The sequence below is a fragment of the Strix aluco genome, chromosome 3, assembly GCF_031877795.1.
Source record: "Strix aluco isolate bStrAlu1 chromosome 3, bStrAlu1.hap1, whole genome shotgun sequence".
NCBI classification, from domain to species: Eukaryota; Metazoa; Chordata; class Aves; order Strigiformes; family Strigidae; genus Strix; species Strix aluco.
The window spans coordinates 125,012,300-125,038,483 of NC_133933.1; the positions used below are offsets into that span (position 1 = coordinate 125,012,300).

Below are 26,184 nucleotides of genomic sequence, written 5' to 3' on the forward strand. Positions count from 1 at the left end.
GCAGCTTTTTCTTCACAAGATTCCTGAGGCAAGTTAACATTAGTATCTTCATCTTACAGATGAAGGACAGAAAGGTGGAGCAATTTAAGCGAGAACATTTCAAACACCCGCTATTTTTGGATATTTCTCTTGAGACACAAAGGCCTCTCTTGAAGGACTTGCTCTTTGCAGCTGTCAGGGTTTCATTTGAAGCTGCATCATTCCACACAGCCCATCACATGTAGCTCAAGTCAGCACCACAGAAATGAAAGGCTGGTAGAAGCTACAGCACAACACTTTACCATGCAAAGCAATTGAAGTCATCGCTTGCCACAATCCCACCTTCCTTCTGTTCCCAACCATATGTTCCCCTCCCCTCACACCAGCGCTGGCACCTGCCCAGCTCCTTCAGTGAGCTAAACCTAGAGAGAGGAAGAAAAATGTGCAGTTAGTTTTTGACAACAAACTACAGAATAAGCTTCATATTTATAATAATGTTTTATTATTAAGTATATTTATCATTCTTAATAATTCTGAATTTGCTATTTTGTTTATTAATAATTATGCATTAGTAACTATACAATTATTTTGCATAAGGTATTATAAAATTAGTTTATGACTAGACATTAATTATATAGTTATTAGTAATTGAAATGATTTATAATTTAAATTGTTTATAAATTAATATAAATTTTACGTATAATAACAAAACTGGGTAAGTTTTTGATGACCTAGCAACCAGCAGGGGAAGTACCCACCACAGCAGCCCCTGCCACAAACAGGCTCGCAGTCCTTCAATCAAATTTAATTTTTGCGCATCAGTGATCAATTAATTACCAGCAAAATACCTTCTAGCGCCTACCCACAGGACACTCTCCGCAGCACAAGCACCCATCGCACTACACCCCTCACTCACTCCCGCCCGCCCTCCTCAAATGCTAAACGCAGGACACGCCCCCTAGCGCTCATTGGGCAGCTGTTCCCCTTGCCCCGCCCACCCCCTGTGGGACGAGGTGCGGCGGGTCTGCGCCGGGGGCGGGGCTTGTGCGCGCGCAGGAGGTGGCGCGCGCGGCCATTCGCGATGTTCCGGCGCCCCCCGCGCAACTTCCGCGGCCGGCGGCGCGCGGCCTCCAGCGGCAGCAGCAGCGATGAGGAGCCGGAGCTGGTCGCCACCCCCCCCCCGCCGCCAGCCCCCGGCTCCGAGCGGGAAGCGGAGCCTGAGGAGGGCGAGGGAGACCTCAGCAGCGCCGCCACGTCCCCCGAAGGGGCCAGGGCTGCCGCAGCAGAGGGGTCGCTGTCCCCAGAGGGGCCGCTGTCCCCAGAGGAGCCGGCGGGCGGCCCCGGGGACCGGGAGGAGAGCGGAAGGGCGGCTGCGGGCCGAGGGCCGCCCCTCGCCGGAACTGGGCCGGCGCGGGGGGGGAAGGTGCTGCTGAGCTTCGGCAGTGAGGAGGAGCGGGAAGGTGAGGGGCTTGGAGGTGTGTCCCCCGTCGCAGCCTCGCCCGCCCCGGGTGGCAGCCGGCCCCCTCACGCCGCGCCGGCCGGGAGAGCGGACGGCGCAGGCTCGGGAGGAGCAACTGGGCCGGCAGCTTGGATTAACGGGCCGCTCCTCCGCACCCGCGTAAGGGGGCGACTCCTGCCTGCCTGAGCCCTGTGTTGGTGACCTGGGGAGCCGCAGGTCACCCTTATGCCTCTTTGTGACAGAAAATAGGAGTACTAGATTATGGATAGGGCTGTTGTGAGGGTTTATAACGGAAATGCATATAAAAGCGCTTTGAAGATGACACAAAAGCCTGTCTGCTTTTGGCTGGGGAGCTTTTGAAAGCTTAGAGCAGAGAAAACAGGTAGATAGTATGTGATTCCATGCTTAAGCTAGTTAATGATGAACAAGCTTAAATAACTGAAACTTAAATGTTTAATTGACTCTTCTGGGCTGTTGCTTTTGTGGCTGATGACACAAGACAGGTCAGGGCAGCTCACAGAGTCACTTCGTGATGGACACAGACTGCTGAGAAACTACGGTTCAACAGCATAGCGTTGTTGTGTTGAGGAGGCTGAGCTGCACAGTTTTAAATTGAGAGGTGGTGGATCTTGAGTGATAAAGCCGTAGAACTAGTTAGGCTTAATGCAGCCAGAACTTAAAAAAAAAAATGCTGTGCACACATAGAGATTACATGCACTTTTTATGTAAGACATTTATATATTCACATATACTGCTCTCTCTGTTAATGTTACTCAGAATAACTTTGTTTTGTCTGGATAGGTGATGAAGAATTTTTTAAAATTAAAAAACCATCCTTCAATGAAGTGACCTTTAGAATTCAAAAGAAGAAAGGCCTACTGCCTGCACAGACAGAAACTGAAGAAAGCAAAAGTAAGTACTTTTTTCAGTTAAATATTTTATGGAATACTTATATGAAAATATATTACGAAATTGGTAAGTGAAGAGTGATGTACAAAAACTGCTATTCGATGCTTTTTACTTGTTAATTGAACCTGAGATTATCCTTATAATGTTACTTTACAGGGTTATAATTTTAATCTATTCTTGCTGAAATTATTTTCCATATGACCTTGGTAAAACAGTATCAGAAGTTGGAGACTGTTCTTGAGAAGACCTGGGTGTACAGAACCCCTGTAGTGAATCAGAGTTAACAAACTTATGATAAATTTATACTTCAGCATCATATCTTTTGAACTGCGGGGCAGCTATCCACTGCTTATTGCTGTGTCCTGGTTTTGGCTGGGATAGAGCCAATTGTTTGGGGTTTTTTTAGTTCATTCTTGAATAATGCTGTGTTTTGGATTCAGTATGGGATTTGATATGAGAAGAATGTTGATAATGTATTGATGTTTTTAGTTGTTGCTAAGAAATCAGGGATTTCCAAACTTCTCATGTCCTGCCTGTGAGCAGGTACGCAAGAAGCTGGGGGGGGAACATAGCCGAAACAACGGACCCAAACTGGTCAAGGGAATATTCCATATCATCTAACTTCAAGCTCAGTATGTAGATAAAGGTTGATCGGGAAGCTCCACTTGGGTTTTAGGGCTGGTGGTTTCAGGATTCTCTCTTCTCTGGGATCACTAGCCAGGAGCAGGCTGGGCATCGGTCAACATGTGGTGAGCAATCACATTGTGCGTTACCTGTTTGTATTTTCTGTTCTTACTATTATCATTATTTTGATTCTATTTTATTTTGATTCTTAAATTGCTTTTATTTCAACCTACGAGTCTCCTTACCCTTAAATCTCCGACTGCCCCCCATTCCCTGGGTGTGTGGGAGGGTGAGTGAGTGGCTGCGTGGTGTTTGGCTGCCGACTGGGTTCAAACCACGACGTGCTGTCTGGTTGTAGTTTGATCTGAGTACTTGCATTGAGAGCAAATGTGAGATTAGTGGAATTTTTTTGATAAAACTTAATATAAACTTTAAACTTTGTGTTATTAAACTGTGTGCTATTACAGCATTTGAATATTTTAATTGAATACAGTCAATAGCCTTGATCGATCTGGTAGTATTCCTAGTCTCATTCAACTATAGTAATCTTCCTATTGAGATATCTGGGGTTTGTGTGTTTTACAAACAACTGTGTCTAAAAGTTCTCTTTCCTTCTATTCCTCTTTTGACGCCTCTCTCAATTCACAGATATACCCTAATTGCTACTGTTAGATAAAAGTAAATTAGATTGAGAAATAATTCCCTTTGTGATTCAGATGAGATGGTAAATTTTTTTAGTGACTTCTTATAAAAGTATACCTCATACTTTTATAAAAGTGCCATGTTCAGTATTCTGATGATTTACTGAAGATGTAGTGGCAGATGAAGAGAAATCAATGTTTTTAAAGAATTAGAAGATAATTGGAGACCAGACAGACATACCTAAACCTTTATAGTTTAAATAAGAACTCCGTCATTGCTAATGCTTAAAAAAAAAAAAAAAAGCTCTTCCTAAATACAGATTATAAAGTCAAGGTTGATGCATCCAAACATGCTGTGAACTGTCAGGATATTAATCTGTTGTCGTCTGGGAGCTTGTATCATTGCTTCTGTGCATGTAAATGTGCTCTGTCTCAGAAGGACATAGTAGTTTAGGGCTATCACAGATGCTTTGATTCAAGACAAGAACTGGCTTGTAAATTACTATCTTGGAGTGTTGGAAAACTTGACATGTTTTGATGATAAGTGGAGATAGATAAGCAACCAGTCTTTGCTGCAGCAAGGTGCAAATAGTTACTGGTAACCAGTTATGGCACATCAGCTTCCAGCAGCTGAAACTGAAATCACAAATCTTACTTTTTTTCCCCTAAACCAGATATCAGTCAGCTGGAGCCTAGAACTGACAACAGCAAAGGTGCTCATGAAGGCGCAGAGGAGAAGGGGGATGAAAGTTATTCTTCACTAAGTGAGGACTACAACAGCTCAGAGTCTGAAAATGAATCCAGCTCTCTACAGAGAAGGAAGGATTTATCACCAGGTTAGTTTCCTGGAGTGTATGTTTTTTTTAAAGGAAATTATTTTACAACATTGTTTTGTTTCGTGTTTGTTTCAAGTAAGTGACAAGACAGGTGAGGTGAATCCCACTCAGTTTAAATCATGTGAGGTGTAGGCATCCTGTTTGTGGAGTATCAGGGCTACCCTTCTGAAAGAATAGTGACAGTTTCCCAATATTTTTGTTGCAGATGTTTGTTGTATTTCTGTGTTAATTTTGGAAATGGATCAGAAATTATGACCATTGGTGTCAGAAGAAAGGCAGCAAAAATATTCCTGTTTAACAATGCACAATTTCCTTCATGAAATTAAAATATAACCTCATTTGTGCTGATTGGTAAACATTGGATTCCTTTGTAAACTCATTAAGTTTAGTAACCCTCATCTTTTGGGGAAATGAAAACAAGAGGACAGGCTATCAGCAATTTATTTAAAAGAAAAAAGTCTGAGCTTTGTTTTTGGACTGAGAGCAAATTTTAAGGATTCTTTTCCATCTCCTTACATTCAACATACTAAGCTTAATAGAAAAATAGCTTGTGTCCTATATTCAGAATTGTACAGTGGTCCTGAACTATGGTGATTATTGATATTAGGTGACATCAGAAGTGATACAGTGTGTTGCTTTTAGTCTTTTGCTTATATTTTCTTTCTGTTCAATGCAGGTCATATCCCCAGTGCAGCTCGTATTGAGGCTGCTCGGAGAAAACGACACTTAGCCAGGACACAGGCTGACTATCTTCCTCTGGATGTTTCAAAAAGTCATCAGGGCTCTCAGAGAAGAGAAAGCAGTGACTTGGAGAGTGAAGATGAGTCTGATATGAAGAATCTCAATTTTGTCCCCAAACTGAGAACTCTTAGGCAGAGGATGGCTGAACACATGGGTGAGTTTGTGCTGCTTCTCCCAGTGGTTGTGGCTTTGTTGCACTGATGTCTGGAAGAATGTGGGACTTGTCCAGTAAAGAGTGAGTGCAGTGCAAGGCTTTGCTCCTCAGGGGTTTGGCAAAAGACTGCACAGCTGGTACTTGAGGTTGGGATGTTAATCTGGTTTAGGTCTCACTGATGTTGTGGTGCAGGATACTTTGAGAAACATTAAAAAAGTTCTTTTTGGTCTTGTTGACTGCAAAAAAATTACCTGGTAGGAGGCACAGCATTTAATGTGAATAAAGTTGCTCTAAGTCCTGCCTCCTGCTTCTGGTCCTGTCTTCCGAGTGCTCTACCTGCACTGACTCTTGATGTGATGACTCTTCCTGAAAGAGGCAAAAAAACCCCCCAACAACCCAGCCCTTCAGAAGTAAACAAACCTATTGCACACAAAGCATATCTGGCTTTTCTATTGCTTTTATCCTCTTATAGCTGCTTATAGTTTTGTTTATGAAGCACTGGTTTACTTTATTATTTTAATGAGGATTGTAAGGAATGCATAACTATGAGCTGATTCTGCAGTTCTCGTTACTGCTAATGAGATATATTTGTATCTATAGTAGAGTGTACATTTTTGGAACACTCAAGGGTTTGCTGTGTATAATGTCAGTCACTTATACTCTGTGCTTATACTCTTATTTACATGTATTATAGTATTATACACAGCTTTGCTTTGAGACATAAAAATGAGATGTTTGTGCTCATTGTACTGCAGTAGTAGTTGTCTGAGAAACAGCATGCTGGGGAAATTAATGTTGGTGTGAATTCTACAAATCCCACTAGCTGTTTCCAAGCCTTCCTTGCCTTTCAGTTTGGAAGTCCTTCATCTGTGGGTTTTTCATCTGCTGTTTTTTTGTGTGCATCTCTTCCCAGTAATGGTTGGGAGAACCATTCTTGTTTTAGAGGGACAACATGGGAGGAAAAAATAAAAGGATGTAATTACATCTAGTTATGATTGTTTTCTCTTCCAGTGTCTGTGAGTGATGAATCTAGTGAAGATGAAGCACAACTTAAGTGGGAAGAACAGCAAATAAAGAAAGCCGTTAAACTCTCTCAGGTGTCACATTCTTTCCTAACCACTGGAAGATGCTTTTTGCTCATAGGCAAGAGAGTTTCTGGAGTACTGTCATATCTCCTTCCTGCCCTCTCATTAGAGAGGTTTTTAGGAAGTTATACACTGATTCTTTCAGTGAAAAGATGATTAGAAATATGGGAAGATGATAATGAAAATCTGTACTATCTGTCTAGCTGTTCAGAAGCGCAGGGTATTGTTGTGTACCTCAAAGGCAGGTATCCATGTGTGATGGCAGACTGTGAAAAGCAGAGAACAAAATTCTGAACCCTGATTTTTTTTTTTTTTTTTTTTTTTGCTGCCGTGCAAAGGATCTTGAAAGCAAGAGTATGCAAATAATAGAAACGTTGACAAAGTCGTAAAACAAAAATTATTCTTTTATTATGCTAAATTTCTGTTGGGTAGCAATCTGAGAGCTCGTTTCACAGTTCAGCGGAATTGTCTTTTTTTTTTTTCTGGTAAATAATTGACAAAAATAAACCGTGTATCTTCTGCTGAGCTGGAAGTTTTGTTGCTGTCTTGAATCACCAACGCTGGATCAGACTAGGAAAATCTGAATAACCATTTATGTCAGAATAGCAAATTGTAGAAATTTTTGCCTGTTAAAATGGGAGTAGTTAGAGGACTGGGAGAAAGTTACATCTTTCTGCTGCTGAATTTCAAATCCAGTGTAATTGATGTTCTTAGGTCCTCATACTCGTTTCTGGAAAACTGTTAATCTCTGCTGTTCAGGAAACTGCAATAATTTTTAGTAGTAGACCTTGTTAGTCATGGACTTGGTTGCTTTAACTGATTGTGTTTTGGCTAGATTTTAATATACAAACTTCTACTGTTTTAGAATGCAAAGTGTCTTTTAATTTATAAGCTAAAATTCAATGGAGTCTTCTTTTAGTTATAATTACAGTTAAGCAGAGTTGTCAGAGTCAAAAATCTGTTTTCTGGCCCCTGGCTTTGTCAGAAAGTAGCATTCATATTAGGGCATGGAAATCAAAAGTTTACTATGAGAAAACAGAATATTAAATGACTAATAGATGGTAAATAATGTATCATAAATATATCCAAATAGTTTTAAAAAAGCAAGATAAGAGTAAAATCAGATCTGTTCACTGCTTGGCTGTAGTTTTTCTACATTTTATATTTAGAATCTTGATACTAGTGAAGTCTCAACTGTCAGTATAGAAGCATTATGCATTATTGAAAGTTATTAATTTCAGACCAAGACAGCAACTTAAGTGTACCCTAAGTTACGGATTACCTTGTGCTGTTTATATGTGTATGCGCTGTATGTTTTTATACAACATATATATGCAGTTTTTACACAACATATATATGCAGTTTTTTATATTTTCCTTGCTTTTGTGTTGTATTTTTCTGTGCAACACTTTCTGTACTTAATTTCATGATTGAAATATGTATCTTTATATCATATGCCTCGTGTATTCGAAAGATGTATCTTCTTGATCTGTAGAGCTGGAGAGGGAAATCTTGTGTAACTGGTGTATTAAAAATTAATTTTAATTTAATTAAAATTTTTGTAGGAAACTTATGGTGATGCTTCCCTGCATAAATCTCAACCAGCTAAACCAAAGTTTGATCCCTCTGTTTCTCTACCACCCATGAACTTGGAAATTGTGAAGAAGCGACTGACTGAAAGGTAAATTCTGCTCTTATGAACTTAACTTTTGAGTTGTCCTGAGTTTTTGTCACAGAATGAGAGATGACAGCTTTGAAGTCTTACTCTTTTTCCAGAGTAGTGGAGGATTTTTGGGTTATTTCATGTGTAATATGCCTGTTAGGATGTCCAGTATAATATGACAAATTTTTAGCTTTACCTGGCAGTGCTTTGTTGTAGGGGAGCATTTGGACTTTTCAAGAGTGTTTTGTCAACTAGAAGTTTAGAAAGTAAATGGCAGCAGCTTTTTATCCTTGCTAGTAGTTTTTAACAGGAGTGTTGGTTCAACGTTATGTTTTCCTAGCAAACAAAACTTTAACCAGGGCAGATGGAGCCGGCAAATCGTAGCTACCTTATGTGGTTCTTACACCAGCTGCAAAAATAGCTCATTATTTCCTAAAGCAGCAATAAATTCTCTGTAGCCTATTTAGTCACGCCAGAACCTGCCCTGATTTTTTTTTTCAGTAGTGTGCCAGGCTGTGACTTTTAGCAGTTCAGCAGCTGTTTTATGGGCAGCTGAAGTGTACTGGGGTGGAAGTGGGAACCTCCAAGAGGGTGTGTGAGGAGGACAGCTGGGGTCAGGCATCCTAAGGTAAGCCATCTCCTGTCATCTCTCAGAGTACCGAGAAGCAGCTGTTCAGATAAGTTTAGACAAGTAACATTATACAGCTGAAACATAAATATGTGCTGTGGACTTGGACTGAGCTCTCTCTGTGTATGCTTTGCTTTGTACAGACCATCATTGACCTGTTTGTTTGAAGGATTGCAACTAATTGGACTAAATATTTTTTTTTGGTGGAACTGCATGCTTTCCTTGCCATAAGCGCCTGAAAGGAATGAGTTAAATGAAGTAGGAATTTACATACAGCAAAGAACTAAAATGAGAATAAAGCTATCAAGAGTGGGAAACCTATCTGGCAAATAACAAGGAGAGGAGGAACCTGTTAACGTGCAAAATGCTGAAATAGCTTTTTTAATTTCTAGCACAGTTGAGAACAATAGCTTAGTTCAATTATTTTTACTGAGAAATGTTTCCTACTTCAAGAAAGTGAAATAAGTCTGTTTCTTGTTTCTGTTACAGGCTTGCTCAAGCTGAGCAATCACTTGGGATATGTAAGGAGGGAAGGGGGAAAAAGAAAAAAAAAAAGTGTCAGAACTGTAATAGATGTGAATATTCCTATGCTACCTACCTGATAGTGACAGCTGTAGACCCAGGTTCCTGGGTTTTACCACCTACCAGCAGCAAGAGTGCTCAGCTGGTTTGTATTGTAGTAGTGAGCACGTGGGGAATGCTTATAGGTGCTCCTATCCATGCAACTTAAATTAAACTAGTATGGACATACTAGCAAGAGCTGTAGTTTTATCCAGATTATGTTGGGTAGAATCCATTTAATGTGATATCACACAATTTGGCTTTTTATATTTTTGGGAAGCGTGGTGTATTGAAGGATCTAGGTAAAATGTCAGTGGTGCTTTCAAAACTAGCACCATTTAAGTTACATGTAAGTCTCCAGAGTATGATGCTTGTCCACACTCCGTACTTCTGCAAATGTTGGCATGGATAAATGCTTTAGCACTTATTCGCTCAAATGCAAGTGCTGTTAGCACAGGCAAGGATTTTGTATGTGATTGTAATGGGAAGGATGTTTTGGAATGTATCGGCTGCTAATTTGGCAATAGTTTTAGTTGTCTGGGTTTCCCTTTTTTTTTAGGATAACATCATTACAGGATGTACACCGTGCCCACCAGAGGGAGTATGAAAAATATATGGAGGACATTGAAAGTTCAAAAATGACTGTCCAGGAGTTAGAGAAGTCTTCGGATGCAGCTCTGAATTACAAATTCTACAGAGCCATGAAAACATATGTAGAAAACCTGATAAACTGTTTGAATGAAAAAGTATGTATTTCTTTCTTTTTTTTTTTTTTAGATGATAAAGGTGCATTCGGTCAATGACAGATGAGGGGTTTTTTTGTTTGGAAATGATGAGGGAAACCACTTAGTTACATTAAAATTCTGATAGAATTTATTTTTAACGAAAACCAAAATATAGTGAAAACAAATCAACCCTCACCCTGACCTAAAGTGATGATGAAGCTGGTATAGATGTACTGACTTAAACTATGGTCTCACTAGGTTCTGTTGGATGAAAACAAAATGTTATTGGAGGGAGTTTTCTGCAGGTCTCGTAACTAGAGTGTGGTGAAGTTGAATGAGCGGTGAAGCTGAATTTCACTTTTGGGATGTCTTTAAATGTCTTTACTCAGGGTGACGTAACAGAGGTAGTAAGGATTTCACATTAGGTTTGAGTTGAGATTGAGTTAGCAGAGCGGTGTGAGAATTTGTCTACATTATCAGCCGCATGAGTTTCTGAACTGCAGACTGTGTGTATTTAAAAAAGGGGAGGAGCTGCCTAAAGTTTGGCCTCGGTGGAAGTAAACTGCTGCTATCCACTACAGATAGTGCTATGAAATCTAATTTATGTCACTTGATTTCATCGTAATTCAGAGAATCAGTCATAGAATACCAGGTTGGAAGTGACTTCAGGGATCATCTGGTCCAACCTTTCTTGGCAAAAGCACGGTCTAGACAAGATGGCCCAGTACCCTGTCCAGATGAATCTTAAAAGTGTCCAATGTTGAGGAATCCACCACTTCCCTGGGGAGATTATTCCAGTGGCTGATTGTTCTCATTGTGAAAAATTTTCCTCTTGTGTCCAGTTGGAATCTCCCCAGGAGTAACTTGTACCCATTACCCGTCTTTATGTAACTTCAAAGAGAATTAATGAATACTTTTATGGCTAATGGCTCAAAAGCAAACCAAGAGCTATATACACCAGTAGTGTCCTGTTGAACCATTTTGTGTGAAATCTTGGGTAATCCCATGATGAGCAACTGGTGTTCAGTTTCAGTTTTTCAGTCTTATACAACAGTCTCAAAAACTAATGACTCCAGATGTACTTTTCAATCTGTAATACTTTGGTTCTAACCAAATACTGGAAACTGGTTTTTGTTCATTCTTGTTGCATTTTATTTGAAAACCTGATTGCTGTTTACTATATTTCAGCTGAAATACATTAATGAGCTAGAATTGGCTGTACATGTGCTTCTTCAGCAACGATCCATGACTGTGTTGAAACGAAGGCAAGATGAGCTGAAAAATGAATCTGCTTATATTCAGCATCTGATAGGTTAGTATGAAGTTAAAAGCTTTTTTTTTACCGAAACATTCACTCTTTGAGCAGAAATAGACATTTACTTTTTTTATGAAGTATTTTATGCTCACCTGTGATCTCCTTTCCTCTTTTGTCAGTAGCCATGTTCTGCTGTATATCAGTTGAAATCCTCACCTCAGTAACGTCCATGATGTTGGTTTTACCTGGTTTAATAGTGAACATAACATGACCAAATACTTTGTCAATTTTGAGTTATTCAAGTCAGCAATTTCCCATCAATATTTAAAAATAAAAACGTAGTTGGTTTTCTAGTAGGTCTTAAGTTGGAGGAAGCTTGCTGATGTAGGATTCTGTAAATATATGAAAAAGCAGTGTGCTTACATGGCAACATCAGTCTTACATGAGTGTCTTTAAGGCGACATGAGTGATCTGAAATCTTCGTTATGACTAGGAGGTGACGTGAAGGGGAGGACAGAACGAAGCCTCTTTGTGTAAGGATTTTATCAAACACAAAATTGTGTTTTGTTGGGGTTTTTTGTCACTGTAGGAAAAAGTATTACAACTGTCTCATCTCGTTTTTTCTTTCCACGCCAATGTATTGTTTGTGTGCTGTGTGAATCTTGAGCTGCTGCTGTTTGAAACAAACCCAGGCTCCAAAACCAAACCCTTTAAAACTGTTTAGGCAAAGCTAAGAGCAATATGCTTGGAGCTGCTGGGAACAGATGGAGGCCAGATGCACCAGTTTCTGGTAACTACTAATCATATGGGTTCAGTCTTCGCACTTCACAGGATAAAGTGCTGATTAGAGAAAGCTAGCAGCCTGTATGAATTTGTAAAATGGTGTAGCAGACTGACAGCAGGTGTTAAGAAGAAAAGGGTATAATAATAATTACACTATTTTAATAATAATTATTATTATATATAATAATAATAGTTGCCATTAAAATTACTTCCAGCTCATTACAAATGAGACTGTACTTGCAGGTTTTAAGCAGCACTTTTAATTATTTTTTATGTTCCTAGTTGTATTTAATATAGTGGAAAGGCTGTTTTTTCTTGCATGATAATACTTCAGTAGTAGTACACCTTTTTGGCATATTGTGCACGTACCAGCCAGCTAATAGTGCTACAAATGAATGGCCCATCTAGAAAATGCTTCTAGTTTCTACTTCTGTGTTAGACTGAAGAATCAGCGTAGGGGTAATTGGGGTCACGCAGTCAGTGACTACTTGGATAACAGGAGACAGTGAGGAGCTGGCTAGTCTTGAAATCTAAATGCAATGATTTTGAATAGTGTAAATCAGGAATTTAACTTCCATTATAATGTTGGAGCCAAACCTCAAAAGTTACTCTAATTTATTACATGGTTTCATTTTTGACCTACAGGGTGAAGGTATGCTTGCCTTTCACACTACTAAGAACTTGTTGTGGAAGGCTCTTAAGTTCCTTTTCCAAGACTAGGAAGCAGTGGACATTGACTGGGATATCATCAAACTCACCTTTTCATCAACTGCTATAAGTGAACAACCACATCTGACTATATGCAGTTAGCAAGTAATATTTACTGTGCGTTACTCTGGAGATCGTTAAGAGTTTTGTTTAGGAGGTTTGATTTTTCTTTGGTTATTTTCCAAATGAAGAACAATAGAAGGAGAAGCCGTGTTTCTTGTTTGAAAAAACAAACTTTAAAATCATACCATTTTATTTTTGGCTGTTTCTGTCTTCTGACAGGTGGGAATGACAAACCAACTAATGGTGGATTGGAAGGTGATGAGAAGACACAGCTTCTGGAAGTGTGTGAACATCGAAGGTAGCTATTACATATAGGTGCACTTAACCGATAAATGCATGGTGTACTGACTTATTGTCATTTATGCAGTGATGAATCTAAACCTGTAGGATTACTAAATGAGACTAAAAAATAATTTGTTTCCACGTAGTTGAAGTTTTGGAAAGCAGGTACATACTTCCTGTCTAATGTAATTCTCTTTGTGTTGATTTGAATCCGAATGCTAATAGATCATGTTATTTTAAATTAGCAAGTCTTAAGTGAGGCAAAACTATGATGGGAGCTTTTTCCCTCCTGTTTTAATAATACAATAGCCTTATACAGACATATTTTTGTATTATTGCATAGATAGCAAAAACAGGTGGTATTGTTGCTGCTGGGGAGGTGGTGGTGAGTGACACAAAGCAACATCTAACCCCTCGTCTGTTATCAGTGTAGGTCAGACATACTACATTTTGGATATTAGAGTGTTCAGAGATTGGTACTGATTTTTTTTTTTTAATTGGGAGTTTTGAAAGTTTTACAGTTGCATTGGTGCCTCAACTCATAACTGTACTTTGAAGTGTCAAGAACCTTGGAATTTTAATGTATGAAAAATGGTGTAATAAGAACTTCCACTTGAAGCAGTTAATCTCTAATGATAATTGATGTAAATAACCATATAAAAGTATTTATGCAATATCACTTTCATATTGTATATCATTTTCCTGTGGCAGAGATGCAAGCTCTTGATTTTGCAGCCTGTTATGATTCTTGGTGTCATGGCAATAGCTTTTTGAGCCGAACTGGCACTTGGGTGCTGTCACAGTTTTTGTGGGTTGTTGCACAAGTAATCCAGTGCTGAAGTGACAAAGACTGATGGCTCAGTAGTTCACTATACACTAAAACTGTCAGAGACAGTGTCCAGTGCTATGCTAGATGTTCAGTGTTGCAGGTGGGATGAGTAATTAACCTCATTGGTGGGAATGAGGTGAAGTAAAAGTTATTACATGGTTCATAGGGGAGATGAGAGATGGTGCTCTAACCTCTTTTATGTCAGTTCCCAAGTCCCCTCCCTCTTTCACAGTTCCTATGGTTACATAATTACTGTTGCTCCCTCACTGTGTTTCCTGAGGCTGTTTCTCTTTCAACTTTAAGTACAGTTTTTGAAGTCAGATAATTTTTCATTAAGCTTCCTTCTGCATACATGGGAGAAGATAACTCATCTGAGTTCATTACAAAATACAGGACTTGCAGACGGCAAGTGAGAGAGTGTTCAGGAGAAGCTGATCACCATGAAGGCATGTCGAGTGACGATGAGCTGAGTCTGCCAGAGGTGAAGGAGTTCCAGAAGAGCAAAGGTTGGTGACAGTCTTACTGTGATGTCCTAGAACAAAATCTCTTTCTGATATGTTTTATGATGTTTTTTTTTTTTTTAGGAAAGGTGGAAGAAATACTTTGAGTTGCATATTCTTAATTACACACTGTAGAAGAGAAATGCTTTCAGACAGTTCTGACTAATGACTTGGGAAGAATAGGTGTATAGTTTGGTTTGAGTTATATAGTGGTAGTGTAACTCATGACTGTTTCAACTAGAAATAAGCTCTTTTAGATTATGTCAAAGCTGATCTGATAGTAGTGCAATGCTACAATGTGTTTTCTATAATCAATTTATTTTCTAAAGGTAGAGTGAGTTAAAGGTTGGTGTTTTAATTGTCTTGAATGAACACATGAGGAGGAGCAGGGAAAGGCAAAATACCTTTTCTCCAGATAACAGCAGAAGGGTTTTCATGTCTGAAGTTTTATTGCTGTGGTATAAAGTTTGAAACGCAGTGGTTGTATAAATCTGTGGAACAGATCATGAAGAAACTTGCCTTTTTTGTCTTCTGACAGTATTTTTTTCTGAAACTGGGTTTTCCAGGGAGCTGGTTTTAAAACATGTTTCAGTGTCAGGTGTGTCAAAGATAAATGACAAATGCAATTATCATCTATTTCTTATATCCTATAGATTAATAAAATCTTCAGCTTATGCCTCAATAAATTCTGTGATTGTTTCTTTTTATTCCCAATGAATATTATCCATAGATAACGTTTTAGAGGATAGTAGGAAAGTCTTTGAAGATGTACATGCAGATTTTTGTGACATCAGAAAAATCCTGTTGAAATTCCAGGAATGGAAAGAGAAGTTTCCTGACTCTTACTGTGATGCTTATATCAGTTTCTGCCTGCCTAAGATATTAAATCCATTGATCAGAGTTCAGTTAATCAGTTGGAATCCTCTTGAGGTAGGTGCATCAGCTGACTTTGTTTTCTTCAAAAATTATATGTGTGGTTTTGTATTTGTATTAATATGAAAAAGGAGATGTTTTTTCTATACATTGCACAGGGCATTAAAAATCATAGAAGGATGCAGTGGTGGTCTCAAATTGAAGAATGTGGTTGCAATCTTCTTCACTTTCTCCTTTCCCCTTACCTCCAGCCCCTTTTGCAACACCCCGTGTAAAAAGAATTCTTCTCCCGAGTTCTTTGAAGACACTTTAACAATCCCATCCTTTAAATTCTAACTTTAAATCTAGTTTTCCTGATTCACTGTTTTGACCCATTCAGTGATGAGAGTGGATCTCAAATTAAGTGGAATCTGTGGTATCTTTGGATGGAGCTTTTCTTTTAATCCTGACTAGCTGAATGACTAACAGGAATGATCTTTCAGGAGAATTTTACAGAGTTGGAAGAGATGCCCTGGTTCAGAGCTATAGAAGAATTCAGTGATGCCAAAAACATACACGAATCAAAAAGGGGTGATGATCCTGATCAAGAAGTTCTGCCTAGAGTGGTAGAAAAAACTATTCTTCCCAAAATCACAGGTATAGTAAGATTGTTTTGAAAATGTTCACTGCAGCTGGGCAGACAAACCTTAAATAAAACTGATAGCTATCAAATAATGGTAGTTATATAATGGTGCTTTGAGATGTAGTGATTAATTAGTTCCACAGAGTGAGGCTAAGGTAGCCTCTTTTTAAGATTATTTTGAAAGGCTTTGCTTTTTGTATGTTTACTTCTGTTACATTGTAATGCCTTGCAACTAGAGCAGATAAATACTTGCATATTGTGAATGAAATAAATCCCTTTTTTTTTTCAGCATTTGTAAAGAGTGTGTGGGATCCTTTATCTACCTCACAGACAAAGAACCTTGTACAGCTTTGCAATCACATCTTTGAAAAACAAGTCCTTTCCAAAAATGAATGCAGTCGAGGAAAAGAGGTAAAATCTCCCGTGGTATTCGGGAAGGGAGAACTTTAAACTACTGTGTGTGCTCATATGGGCACTTAGGAAATTGTCCTGACGTTGTTTGTTCCTGATTAGTTGTTTGTTTTGTCACTTTATATTAAGAAGATTTAACAGTTAAACTTCCAGCTCTCTGATGCTCTTCTTATTGAAGATGAAGGGAGATGGGACACTCTTGAGGCAGAAATTAGCTCCTGTTCCTAGAAAAATTCTGTTTGTACCTATCAAGAATCTGATCATAGATCTAATCTTGCTTCACAATAACAATGGTTAGAATTTAGATTTGCATTTAATTGTCTCAAAATTTGAGCTTTGAATGCTAATAACGCTCTTGTGTTCAGCTTAAGTTCTTATTTATAAAGTAGATCTAGAATTTTAAAACTTAAGAATCCCCAAAGGTTAATTAATTGCCTAGGATAAATACTACTTTGTAATCTTAGCAATCTTTTAATAATTACTTTTATATGCGTAGTCACTCTAGCATGCCCTTCTTCAGCCTGATTCAAGTTTTATTCTGAAGTAAATCTGGAGGTTTATGGTGAAATTGATGGATGTTTAGGCCCTGAGTGTGAAAAGAAATACTCTTAAGAAAATGTGTATGCCTTCCAACTGAGCCTTCCAGAGATTGATGATTTGAAACCATGACTTGAAGTGGTACAGTTGACATTAGCCATGCTACTGTTTGTACAGGGAGTAAACCAAACCAGAGCTTTAAATAAATAAATAGGCTTTAAAAGAAAGGTAGGTGGCAATCTGGAACACCTAAAAGCGTGTTTCCTAAAACCATGTACTATCCTAGCTATGGTGATTTTTTTTTTTTTTACTTAGAATTTCACAGCTTTTTATGGAGCTCCTATGTGCATAACTCATTTTGTTGTTAATCTATACAGTTTTCCTGCTGCCTTGCAAATTAACATGCAAAAAAAGGCCTTACTTAGGGAAATAATGTCATCTTAAAAAAATCCTTTAGGTTAACCCTGTAGAGAATTACAGCTGTGATATGTCTACTGTTTTTAATATATTCATGGTCTCAGTGTGTATTATATACAAGTGGCAACTGTACTTACCTCTAAGATACTACACTTCTGGATGAACAAAACGACCATTGAAGTTGTTACAAATGGAAGATAAAGTCTTTCTTGTGAGGATACTTTAATAATTCTTTTTTCATAGGATTTGATGAACATGGTGGTCCTAAGAATGAAGAAATCCATAGAGGAAGATGTTTTTATTCCTCTATATCCTAAAAGGTGAGCTGGCTCTGGGACTCTTCTAAGCTTCTATTTTTTTTAATTCTTCTGCCCTCCTCCCCCACAGATATAGATGAAGTATTGTAGACATCCATTGACAGCTAATGGAACAAACATGCCTTCTACTGTTTTATTTTGAAAGGTTATGAAGCCTTATTCCTGTTTATGAACTCTTTCTAATAAGGGTAACTCCACTGACAATGCTGTTCTACTCCTTTAATAAAAAAGCTTTTCAATATGAGATCCACAGTGTGGTTGTAGCATAGGAACTTACATCTGAGGACCTGTGTTAGTTTAGGTGGTCTGGTGTCATGTGTATGTGTCCCTCAATTCCTCCTGTCATTCCTAAAATATGCTAAGGGCTTTTACTGTGGATGCTTGTAACTGGACACTATTTCAAAGGTGGGAATAAGTAGGACTCTGGGAGATGTGGGGTTACGATACAGCTAGGAGAGAAGCTTTGCTAAAGCTGATGTAGGATGTTTGGTTCTAAGCAATGCTATTTTGATCTGAATCCATGAAATGTAGACACAGGTGTTTCCAATTGGTAGTTATTTCGTAGTAGTTGTATTATAATGGGTTCAAATTGACAGCTGTTTCCCTAGATCTTTATTCTGGTTGTGGCTGACACTGAAAAAATGCCAGAATTAACATTCATCAGTGTCTTAAGAGATAAATTATCTGTTTATCTTCTTTTAAAAACAAACAAAAAATCCTTCTTTTAACTTTTTCTTCTTTCCATGAGCAGCACTGTGGAAGACAAGTCATCACTATGTTCAAAATTTCAAGAAAGACGGTTTTGGTCAGCTGTTAAGGTAGAGAAAATACAACCGTTTTTTTTCTTTGAAATTCATTTTAGTGAAAATGTTTTGCAGGCAGTCAGGAAATACATCTTCAGGCAAGTCTGATTCCTGGGAGATTAATATGTTTTTATTAGGATGGATAACGATTTTTCTCAGTGAAGGATGTGTTCTCTGTGCAGCCTGCATGTGATGATTTAAGAATGAACTATAAATGAGCACTTTATTTCTGTTTACCCAACTGGTACATCTTCTGCAAGAGACTTTGATCTGACCATCTGTTCCTGCTGGTTCATTTTTTTTGCCTTGAGTAGGGTCAGCGAGGCATGTTGGCCTTACATCATATTAGTTAGTCATTGTCACCCACCACCATGGGGGCAGACAGGATCTATTGGGTATCCTGGGCAGAATGATGATAGTACTAAGTTGTAGGTACAATTAAAGCTGCTTTTTTTAGCAGAATTTTATGATCAGCACAGCATTTTATGATCAGAGTAGCATAGTATTTTTATAATTGGAATCAGGTGTGGCACAATTTTAAAAGTAGTGTAGCACAATTTATAGCACAGCTTAGCTTACGGTTCCCAATCACCTGGACTTTCCGCAGATCCGGTCAAATCTTAATATTTGGTTTGCAGCATCAATAATATGACAGTCATAATCTAGAGTAGAAACACATAAAAGAATATGAGTCACTCAATCCTCGGAGGAAGCAGAGGACAGTGGAGGTATCTGGGGCCACCAGGTGGGCTCATAGGTCTCACTGCCCAGCAGCAGTTCTGGTGCAGGTTCCCCTCAGGACTTGTAACTGCTTGATATTTTGTTTTTAGACAGTGCTCTGTGTGCTGTTACGGGTCTCTGTTCTGTGACAAGGTCATCACCACCACTGGGTTGGCTGGGTGCCCGGGACCTTTAAGGCTGGTAAGGAGGGGAGTAGGCAGCCTGGTGCCCAGGAATTTTGAGGCTGACAGGGAGGGGAAGAAGAAATCTGTTTGGTTCCATCTCCTTGGTGCACAGGACCTTCATGGCCTGATAATGGGGGGAAAGGGGGCTAATATGTGACCAGCTCAGTCACAGAAAATGGCTGTTTGTCTTATGACATGGCGTTAAGTTATGCTAACCCTTACTGTAGAATATGATCACTGCGTGTTCATATAAGCACATCAGTATAGTTTTACTCTTGGGGTGCTGAGTTGGGAATTTCTGAATATTTGTGATTCAGTTCCCACTGAAGATGTGTTTACTCTGAGTAGATCTGGATTCTTGCCAAAGATGAGATTTAGATGCATAAAACCCCATTAAAATCTCAGACAATATTCCAGTTGCCCTGCTATTCATGATGCCTAGCCCTGCACAGGCTTCCTGTTGTCATGATGCAGAGCTGCCTTTGTGTTGAAAAACCTGGAAAGTTGGATATGTTGAGGTCTGTGGTGGTTTAGCCCCTGCCGGGGTCTGAGACCACGAGGCCGCTGCCCCTCCCCCACAAAGGGAGTGAAATACAAAGCCCCAAGACTGAAATAAGGAAAGGTTTAATACAACAATGCAATAGCAACACAACAAACAACAGCAATAACAATAACAGTAATAGTGATAGCAATGAACAGAGCAAAATAGCTACCAAATACAGCAGTGGGAAGCACGATGTACAAAACCATGAGTGCACCGCGCTCCCGCGCCAGGAAGAATGTGACCTGCCAGGATGTGACCTCCGAATGGTATCTGAATAACCCGGCTAGAGCTCCCCCCCACTGCTGGGGAAACTTAACCCTATCCTGGTTAAACCAGGACAAGGTCTGTTTGGCAAAAGAGTTGCCACCTCTGCTCCTGGGGTGAGCTGCTGTGCAAGAATCTGTCGTGGACAGATGAAGAGAAAGCAAGGGGGACCTTAATACTTACGGCTTAGGACATCTAGTAAAAACCAAGGCAGACTTGCAGTTCTGATCCCACCTTCTAGGACTGTGTGGTGTGTGTTCCTGGAAGTCAGACTTGGGTGCTTTCCTCTGCAGACTGAAGTTTTCTCCTTTTAGCTTTTGACTTCTATCATCACTGTCACAGGAGTCATCTTGGAAGGGGTGATAATGGAGAGAAGTTTAAAGTGTTCTCGCTCTGGGTATCTGTTGGATAATTGTCACATCATTTTTATTTTTTTTTTTGGAGTGGAGGTGTGAATTCAGTCACCTCTGGGTAGGTAGTACCGCAGCTCATCTGTGTGAAACTCTTGGGACCTACTCATCTGTGCTTGAGCCTGCTCTCTGGTGCTGAGACGCGCTGCTGTTGTTCAGCCCCCCCATTCGTGCTGTCAAACCCTGTCTTTGAATACAGGTTGCTGTCTTCACAGTGCTTATTAGAAACTGCCTCTAATCCATGCCCAGAAATTGTACGGAAAAATACTAATTGGCTTGGGTGAGAAGTGTCACATCCCGCTCAGATGAGGGAGACAAGTGACTTGGATTCTCAAATCCCCAACGGAGCAGACAACAGTGAGACAAGTCTCAAAGTCCAAACATTTATTAACTACCCACAGTGTACTAATTGAACACACAATAATTGGCTAAGTATATAGCAAGTGGTGGCGAGCAATACAATATGCCTTGCATTTCTTAATGCGAAAGGGAAAAGAGGGAGATGGAGGGAATGGGGAAATACAGATCACTGGTCTGGGTTTCTGCATCGATCCTGCCAGTGAGGGTTCCAGGAGGCATCAGTCGTCTTCACTTGCATCCGTCCTCTTCGCTTCACTGCACTCTCCAGGGCCCCCCCTTTATTTCCCCCCCTTGATTTATACACACTTTCCTTGGGTCCATCCCCTAGGCTGACCCACATACCTATGTATCCCATGTACAGGGAGGGGTAAGGTGTTTCATGGGATGATGTAATTAGCATGATCATGTTAGCCTTCGTTAGCATATTGAGGGGTGTTAACTTTAATAAGCATTTTGTGGATAATGAAGGAAAGGTCATTCACCAGACAGATGGCCCTTGAAATTTGTCCAGGTGCACCAGAGCAGAGCCGTCCTGTCTCCACAGGGCTCCCTCCTCCAGCTGCATCTTGTGTTATTCGGGCAGCCTTATCAGCTTTGACCTCTGCACTACCCACCCTGTGACTCATAGTTTTGTCTTACGAGTGTTTGAGGCATTCCTTCCATCAGCCTCAACTTTTGCTTTCTCAGGCTGTTTAGTTCGTCTCTCACATAAAGTGAGCCAGGAACTCTCTAATGCAGAAGTACAGGTGATGGCAGTTCAGTGTTTGTACCCTGCTATTGCCTAACTTGTCTAGATACAGCGTGTAGTTCAAAACGTGCTTCTTGTTTACTACGCTGTGTACTTTCCTGATTAATGCTGGCCAGTGGAAGCATTCCTTTTCCTTTGATCTATGTTTCAGCTGCTGATGTAGTTAGATGGAAGTGTCCCATCAGATACTCCAGAGAAATGTGCAGAGGTGGTGGGCTTTGTGAGTGCTTTTTGACTGGTGACTGCAGAGGGAGCAGGCTGTCTGTGAGGGTAAAATACCTTGAGGTTAATAGTTCCCTGAAAATTAACTGTTCTGAGTTAAGGGAAAAAATAATCATATTCTTATATCAGACTTAAAAAGGACAACAATTGTAAGGATTTATAGCAATAGGGGCAACAGATGAAAACTCTCAGTACCTAATAATACTGATATCAATTACAAAGAAATCTCTTTGTGCTGCTGTGTGGCTACCAACCTCATCGTGTTATGAGGGACTGCGTGTAGTCTTATCCTGAGCAGATGTAGTAACTTTTTTTGCTTCTGTCTTGGATTCTCTAACGGTTTGCTTAGAATTGGATGTCACTTGGTTTTGGTCCCTATGCCTTGTAGGGGAGTGTTTAATACTCTTTCCTCTTTTCACACTTTCAGATTTGACTGCTAGCTCTTCTGTGTAAAGCATAGATGTCTTCTGTGCTTGGGCCTTAGCAAATTGTTAACCTATTAGAAGGGCAAAATGTTTTTCCCAGCCTTGGGAGTTCATATAATTGCATATTAGGGTACAGTTCATTGTCGCAGATGGAAATATTAACATGGTAATGATTTAGCAGCAAATCAAGATTTATTGATGACTTAATCATTAACCAATTAAACCAATCATTAACCAATTTAAGGATTTACAAAATAATTCAGTAAAATGTTATGATTAAAATAGTGACTTAACTACAGATTTGAAAGTGACAAGATTCACACTAACTTACTATAAGGTGTCCTAAATCTATATATATATGTATATTCATAAACAGAAGATGTACAAACACATGGAGAGAAATATTTGGATCCAGTGAAATATGTATGTACCCACACTCATGAAAATAACTGTGTATATCCAAACACAGATAGGTAGAGAGGTGGGTGAAAGCAAAACTAGCCTACAGTCACAATTTCCCTCCTCGAGTTTAAATACTCACAATGCCTTGGCATTCCTCAACAGGTGATAATTGAGACTCAAGGGGGTTGACTTCACCTTGGCCTTCTGTCAGCGGACGGTACCTTGAGGAGTTGATACCTGAGAGGCGTCCCAGCTCAGGGGAGATGCTGGTCACAGGCCCACTGTGATCCAGGAGAGCTCAAAGGGTCTCACTTAGGGTTGTGATTTATAGCATCCAAGATAACTGACTTTTGTCAGGTACTTTTCCACTCCAGCCCAGCTCAAGTGATAAAATAATTCTGGTGTTTTCCACCAGTTGCTGAGGCCCAGAACTTGCTGGACGTGCAGTTCTGTTATCACCCTCCCTCGGCCATGTTGCAGGTGCAGATGTACCAGGCTGTCAGGAGGTGATGCACTGTTCTTACCGTGCTCAAGCGATAGGGAGAGCAGGAGCCAGGCTCATCGAGGGGATGTCTTAATGCTCTGATCTGCTGCCATTTGCAGTCCGTACTGCCCTGGGTTGGTGTGTGGCCCAGGAGAGGTGGGGAAATCACACCAGCAAGGGGAGGGGTGGAATTGCACCACCACACAAGTGAAATTAATTATCTTACTTGATAAGGTTATTTACTGTATGCAGCTTATTAGTGGCTATCTGACAGTAAGTTTGGAGAGTGTGAATCTTGGGTTTTGAGTACTTAAATTGGATAGATGTAATATTTTTAACTTTATCTTACATAAAACTTGTAATAGTATGTGTTGGCACACTTCCAGCCACCAGGTATATGTATTCCCTGTTTCTTCATTACTGCAGCTGCTCTCCAATGTTCTTCTTTGGGATGGGATTGTACAAGAAGATACGCTCCGTGATTTGGGACTGAGCAAGCTGCTGAATCGTTACCTTCTTCTGATCCTCTTAAACACACCACCAGGGCCAGATAACACAGAGAAGTGTAACAAGGTAAAAGATAACATGTACGTTGGAAGAGGGTGTATGCTGAAAGCTTTTTTCATGAAGAGTGGTTGAAACTGAAGATGAACTATTTAAAAAATTTAAAATTTAAAATTTAAACAGCATTTAAAATTTGTTTTTAATTTTTTTATGACTTTGGTGCATAAAAGCATTTTAGAGCAAACGCTGGTCCATAGGTTCTTAGGAATAACTACTTGTAGGGATAATCAATCTTGGTTTCAAAGAAAAAACACACTACTAATAATGACTAAACCTGCAAAAAGTCCCTGCCAGAAGTGATGTGACTTGGTTATATTGAAAGACTTTTTAAATTTTTTTTCAAATATTTTTTGGTGAACAGGTGGTTGCATGCCTCCCAGAAAGGTGGTTCCAAGATCTTAAAAGTGGATCAACTCTCCCTGAATTACGGAACTTCTGCCAGCACTTGGTGCGATGTGCCCGTACGCTACACAAGAATAACCACAGGTAATAGATAAGGCTTTCCTTGGGATTCAAGCACTTCCTTGAATACTTTGTTAAATCTTTCTTAAATTCCTAAAGTCTCATATTTGACACTTTCAAGGATGTTCTTGTCACATACATAAAACAAAAGATGGAGTTCATAATGTAGAAGAGTGCTTCTGCAGTTCTAGTTTAATGGGATAGTTTGAGGCATTAGATGTTGGGTGCTGTTAGGGATCAGTGTAGCCAAGATCACCTGATGACAAGTGGCCAAGGAATGATACATGACTTCTTAAAATTAATAAAGTGTACTTAAGTCAGGTACATAAAAGTGCTGCTATATAAATATTTTTTTTTTTAGTGATGAAACAAAAGAAGTTGTTCTCCTGCTGGTGAAAGTCAAAGCTCTGCATATTGTTGAAGACTTCATTGAAGAGTATAAACTTGAACACCTTAAATCAATGATTGGGAAATAGACATTTTTGAAGTGACATTTATATTATCGAAACAAGCCTGCTATTCACCCTAAACTAGTTCTAATATGAAATTAGTGGATCCTTCCTACTCAAAGATGTAGTAATCATTGTCTTACCGTTAAATACTTGAGGGTTTTTTTTCCAAATGTCTTCTACTGCCATCTGCTCCTAGGTTAAGGAGTCTTTTCGGAAGTTACAGTTGTCAAAGTAAAGCGATTGGTTCAGGCACTCTAAAATGTATGACAGTGCTTTATTGTCTTACCCTTTTTGTAAGGATTCTTGGAAAGAGAAAAAGGGCCTGTAAAGTTTATTACTGCTAGCCACTAGACAACTTTACAAGCTATTTTCAGTATTAATTGCCACGTATCACTCTGACTCAGCAGTCATTGAGCTCTTTTAACTTGTGGTCCACAGTGATTTTTTGGTGGAGTTATTGTTAAGCCATCCCTAGTGAAAAAGAGTTTATAATGTTGCAGGGGTTTGACCCTGGTACAGAAACAAGGGAAGCTGGTGTGCAGATTAGGAGTCTGATGAATGTTTATTGATGGTAAACGTGGGTTCAGTGAGGTGAGAGCTGCACAGGAGAATGTCTGGGGAAGAGCAAACATGCAGTGAAGATAATATCTGATGCATGTTGGAGTTTTGCACCTGAGTGATACAGACTGAACTCATGTGCACAGAGCTGGTGTTGTCCCCTGTCCTGCTTCGTCAGGCTTTTAATAACAGACATCTTGATGATGAGAAGCACAAGAACAACTTCAGTTTCTTTCTAGGAACTGAAACTCTAGGAAAGTCTGCCTTTTCCTCCCAGCAAGATCTACTGAACCTTACTTTATCATACCCTTACTAGATTTCTAATGTTTTATAACTTTATTGCAAATACACAAAGTTACAGAACAAGGATGCTTTATTGTAGAAACTGTAGTGCATCACAGATGCTGTATGCTTACTTGGGACTGACTCCACAATCTGGAACTAGAATTTAACTCTTACAAACTTAATCCCTATGATTTCTTTTCTATTTTTTTAAGTTAAGAATATATTTTTATAACATTTTAACTGTAAATAGCTTTGAACAGTGTTACAGACAAAAGAGGACTTTTAAAATAATTTTATTTTGAAAATAAAGTATTTTGCTGTGTTAATGAGACTCCTACAGTTCAATTCTTTAACATGTGACAAGAATTGTTGTTAGAAGTATTGAAAAAAACTTCAGTGTTAGCCCTCACTTCCTTCAGGAGATAGGAGTTACAATGTAACTCCTGCTTTCTAATTAAATTTCTGTTGCTTTTCCTCTTAATGCCAACAAGAATGCAATAGCTGATCAGCAATCACAACCTCATGATCTCACTGCCTTCTCTTGTTCTCCTTCAGCTGGGATGAGGCAGCTTCTCTCCTGAAGCAACCAGCCTTGGGCTACTATAAAAATATAATAGGTATTCTATCATGCTTTAGCTCTGTAGATTGATCTTTCTGGAAGAAAGATTACTTGTAGTAACTTGTAAGCATGGGA

At 39.4% G+C, this 26,184-nt stretch overlaps 1 protein-coding gene across 1 annotated transcript; it reads left to right on the forward strand.

Moving 5' to 3' along the window:
* Window positions 1–1,038: 1,038 nt before the first annotated feature.
* Window positions 1,039–25,816, forward strand: GCFC2 (GC-rich sequence DNA-binding factor 2). Its single transcript, XM_074820177.1, has 18 exons — window positions 1,039–1,439; window positions 2,240–2,350; window positions 4,287–4,448; window positions 5,125–5,343; window positions 6,355–6,440; window positions 7,994–8,109; window positions 9,840–10,026; window positions 11,194–11,317; window positions 13,034–13,112; window positions 14,319–14,431; window positions 15,156–15,355; window positions 15,781–15,934; window positions 16,210–16,331; window positions 17,529–17,605; window positions 18,354–18,420; window positions 23,596–23,742; window positions 24,095–24,219; window positions 24,557–25,816. The coding sequence occupies exons 1-18, from the start codon at window positions 1,061–1,063 to the stop codon at window positions 24,669–24,671; spliced, it is 2,583 nt and encodes an 860-aa protein (XP_074676278.1). The 5' UTR covers window positions 1,039–1,060; the 3' UTR covers window positions 24,672–25,816.
* Window positions 25,817–26,184: the final 368 nt, after the last annotated feature.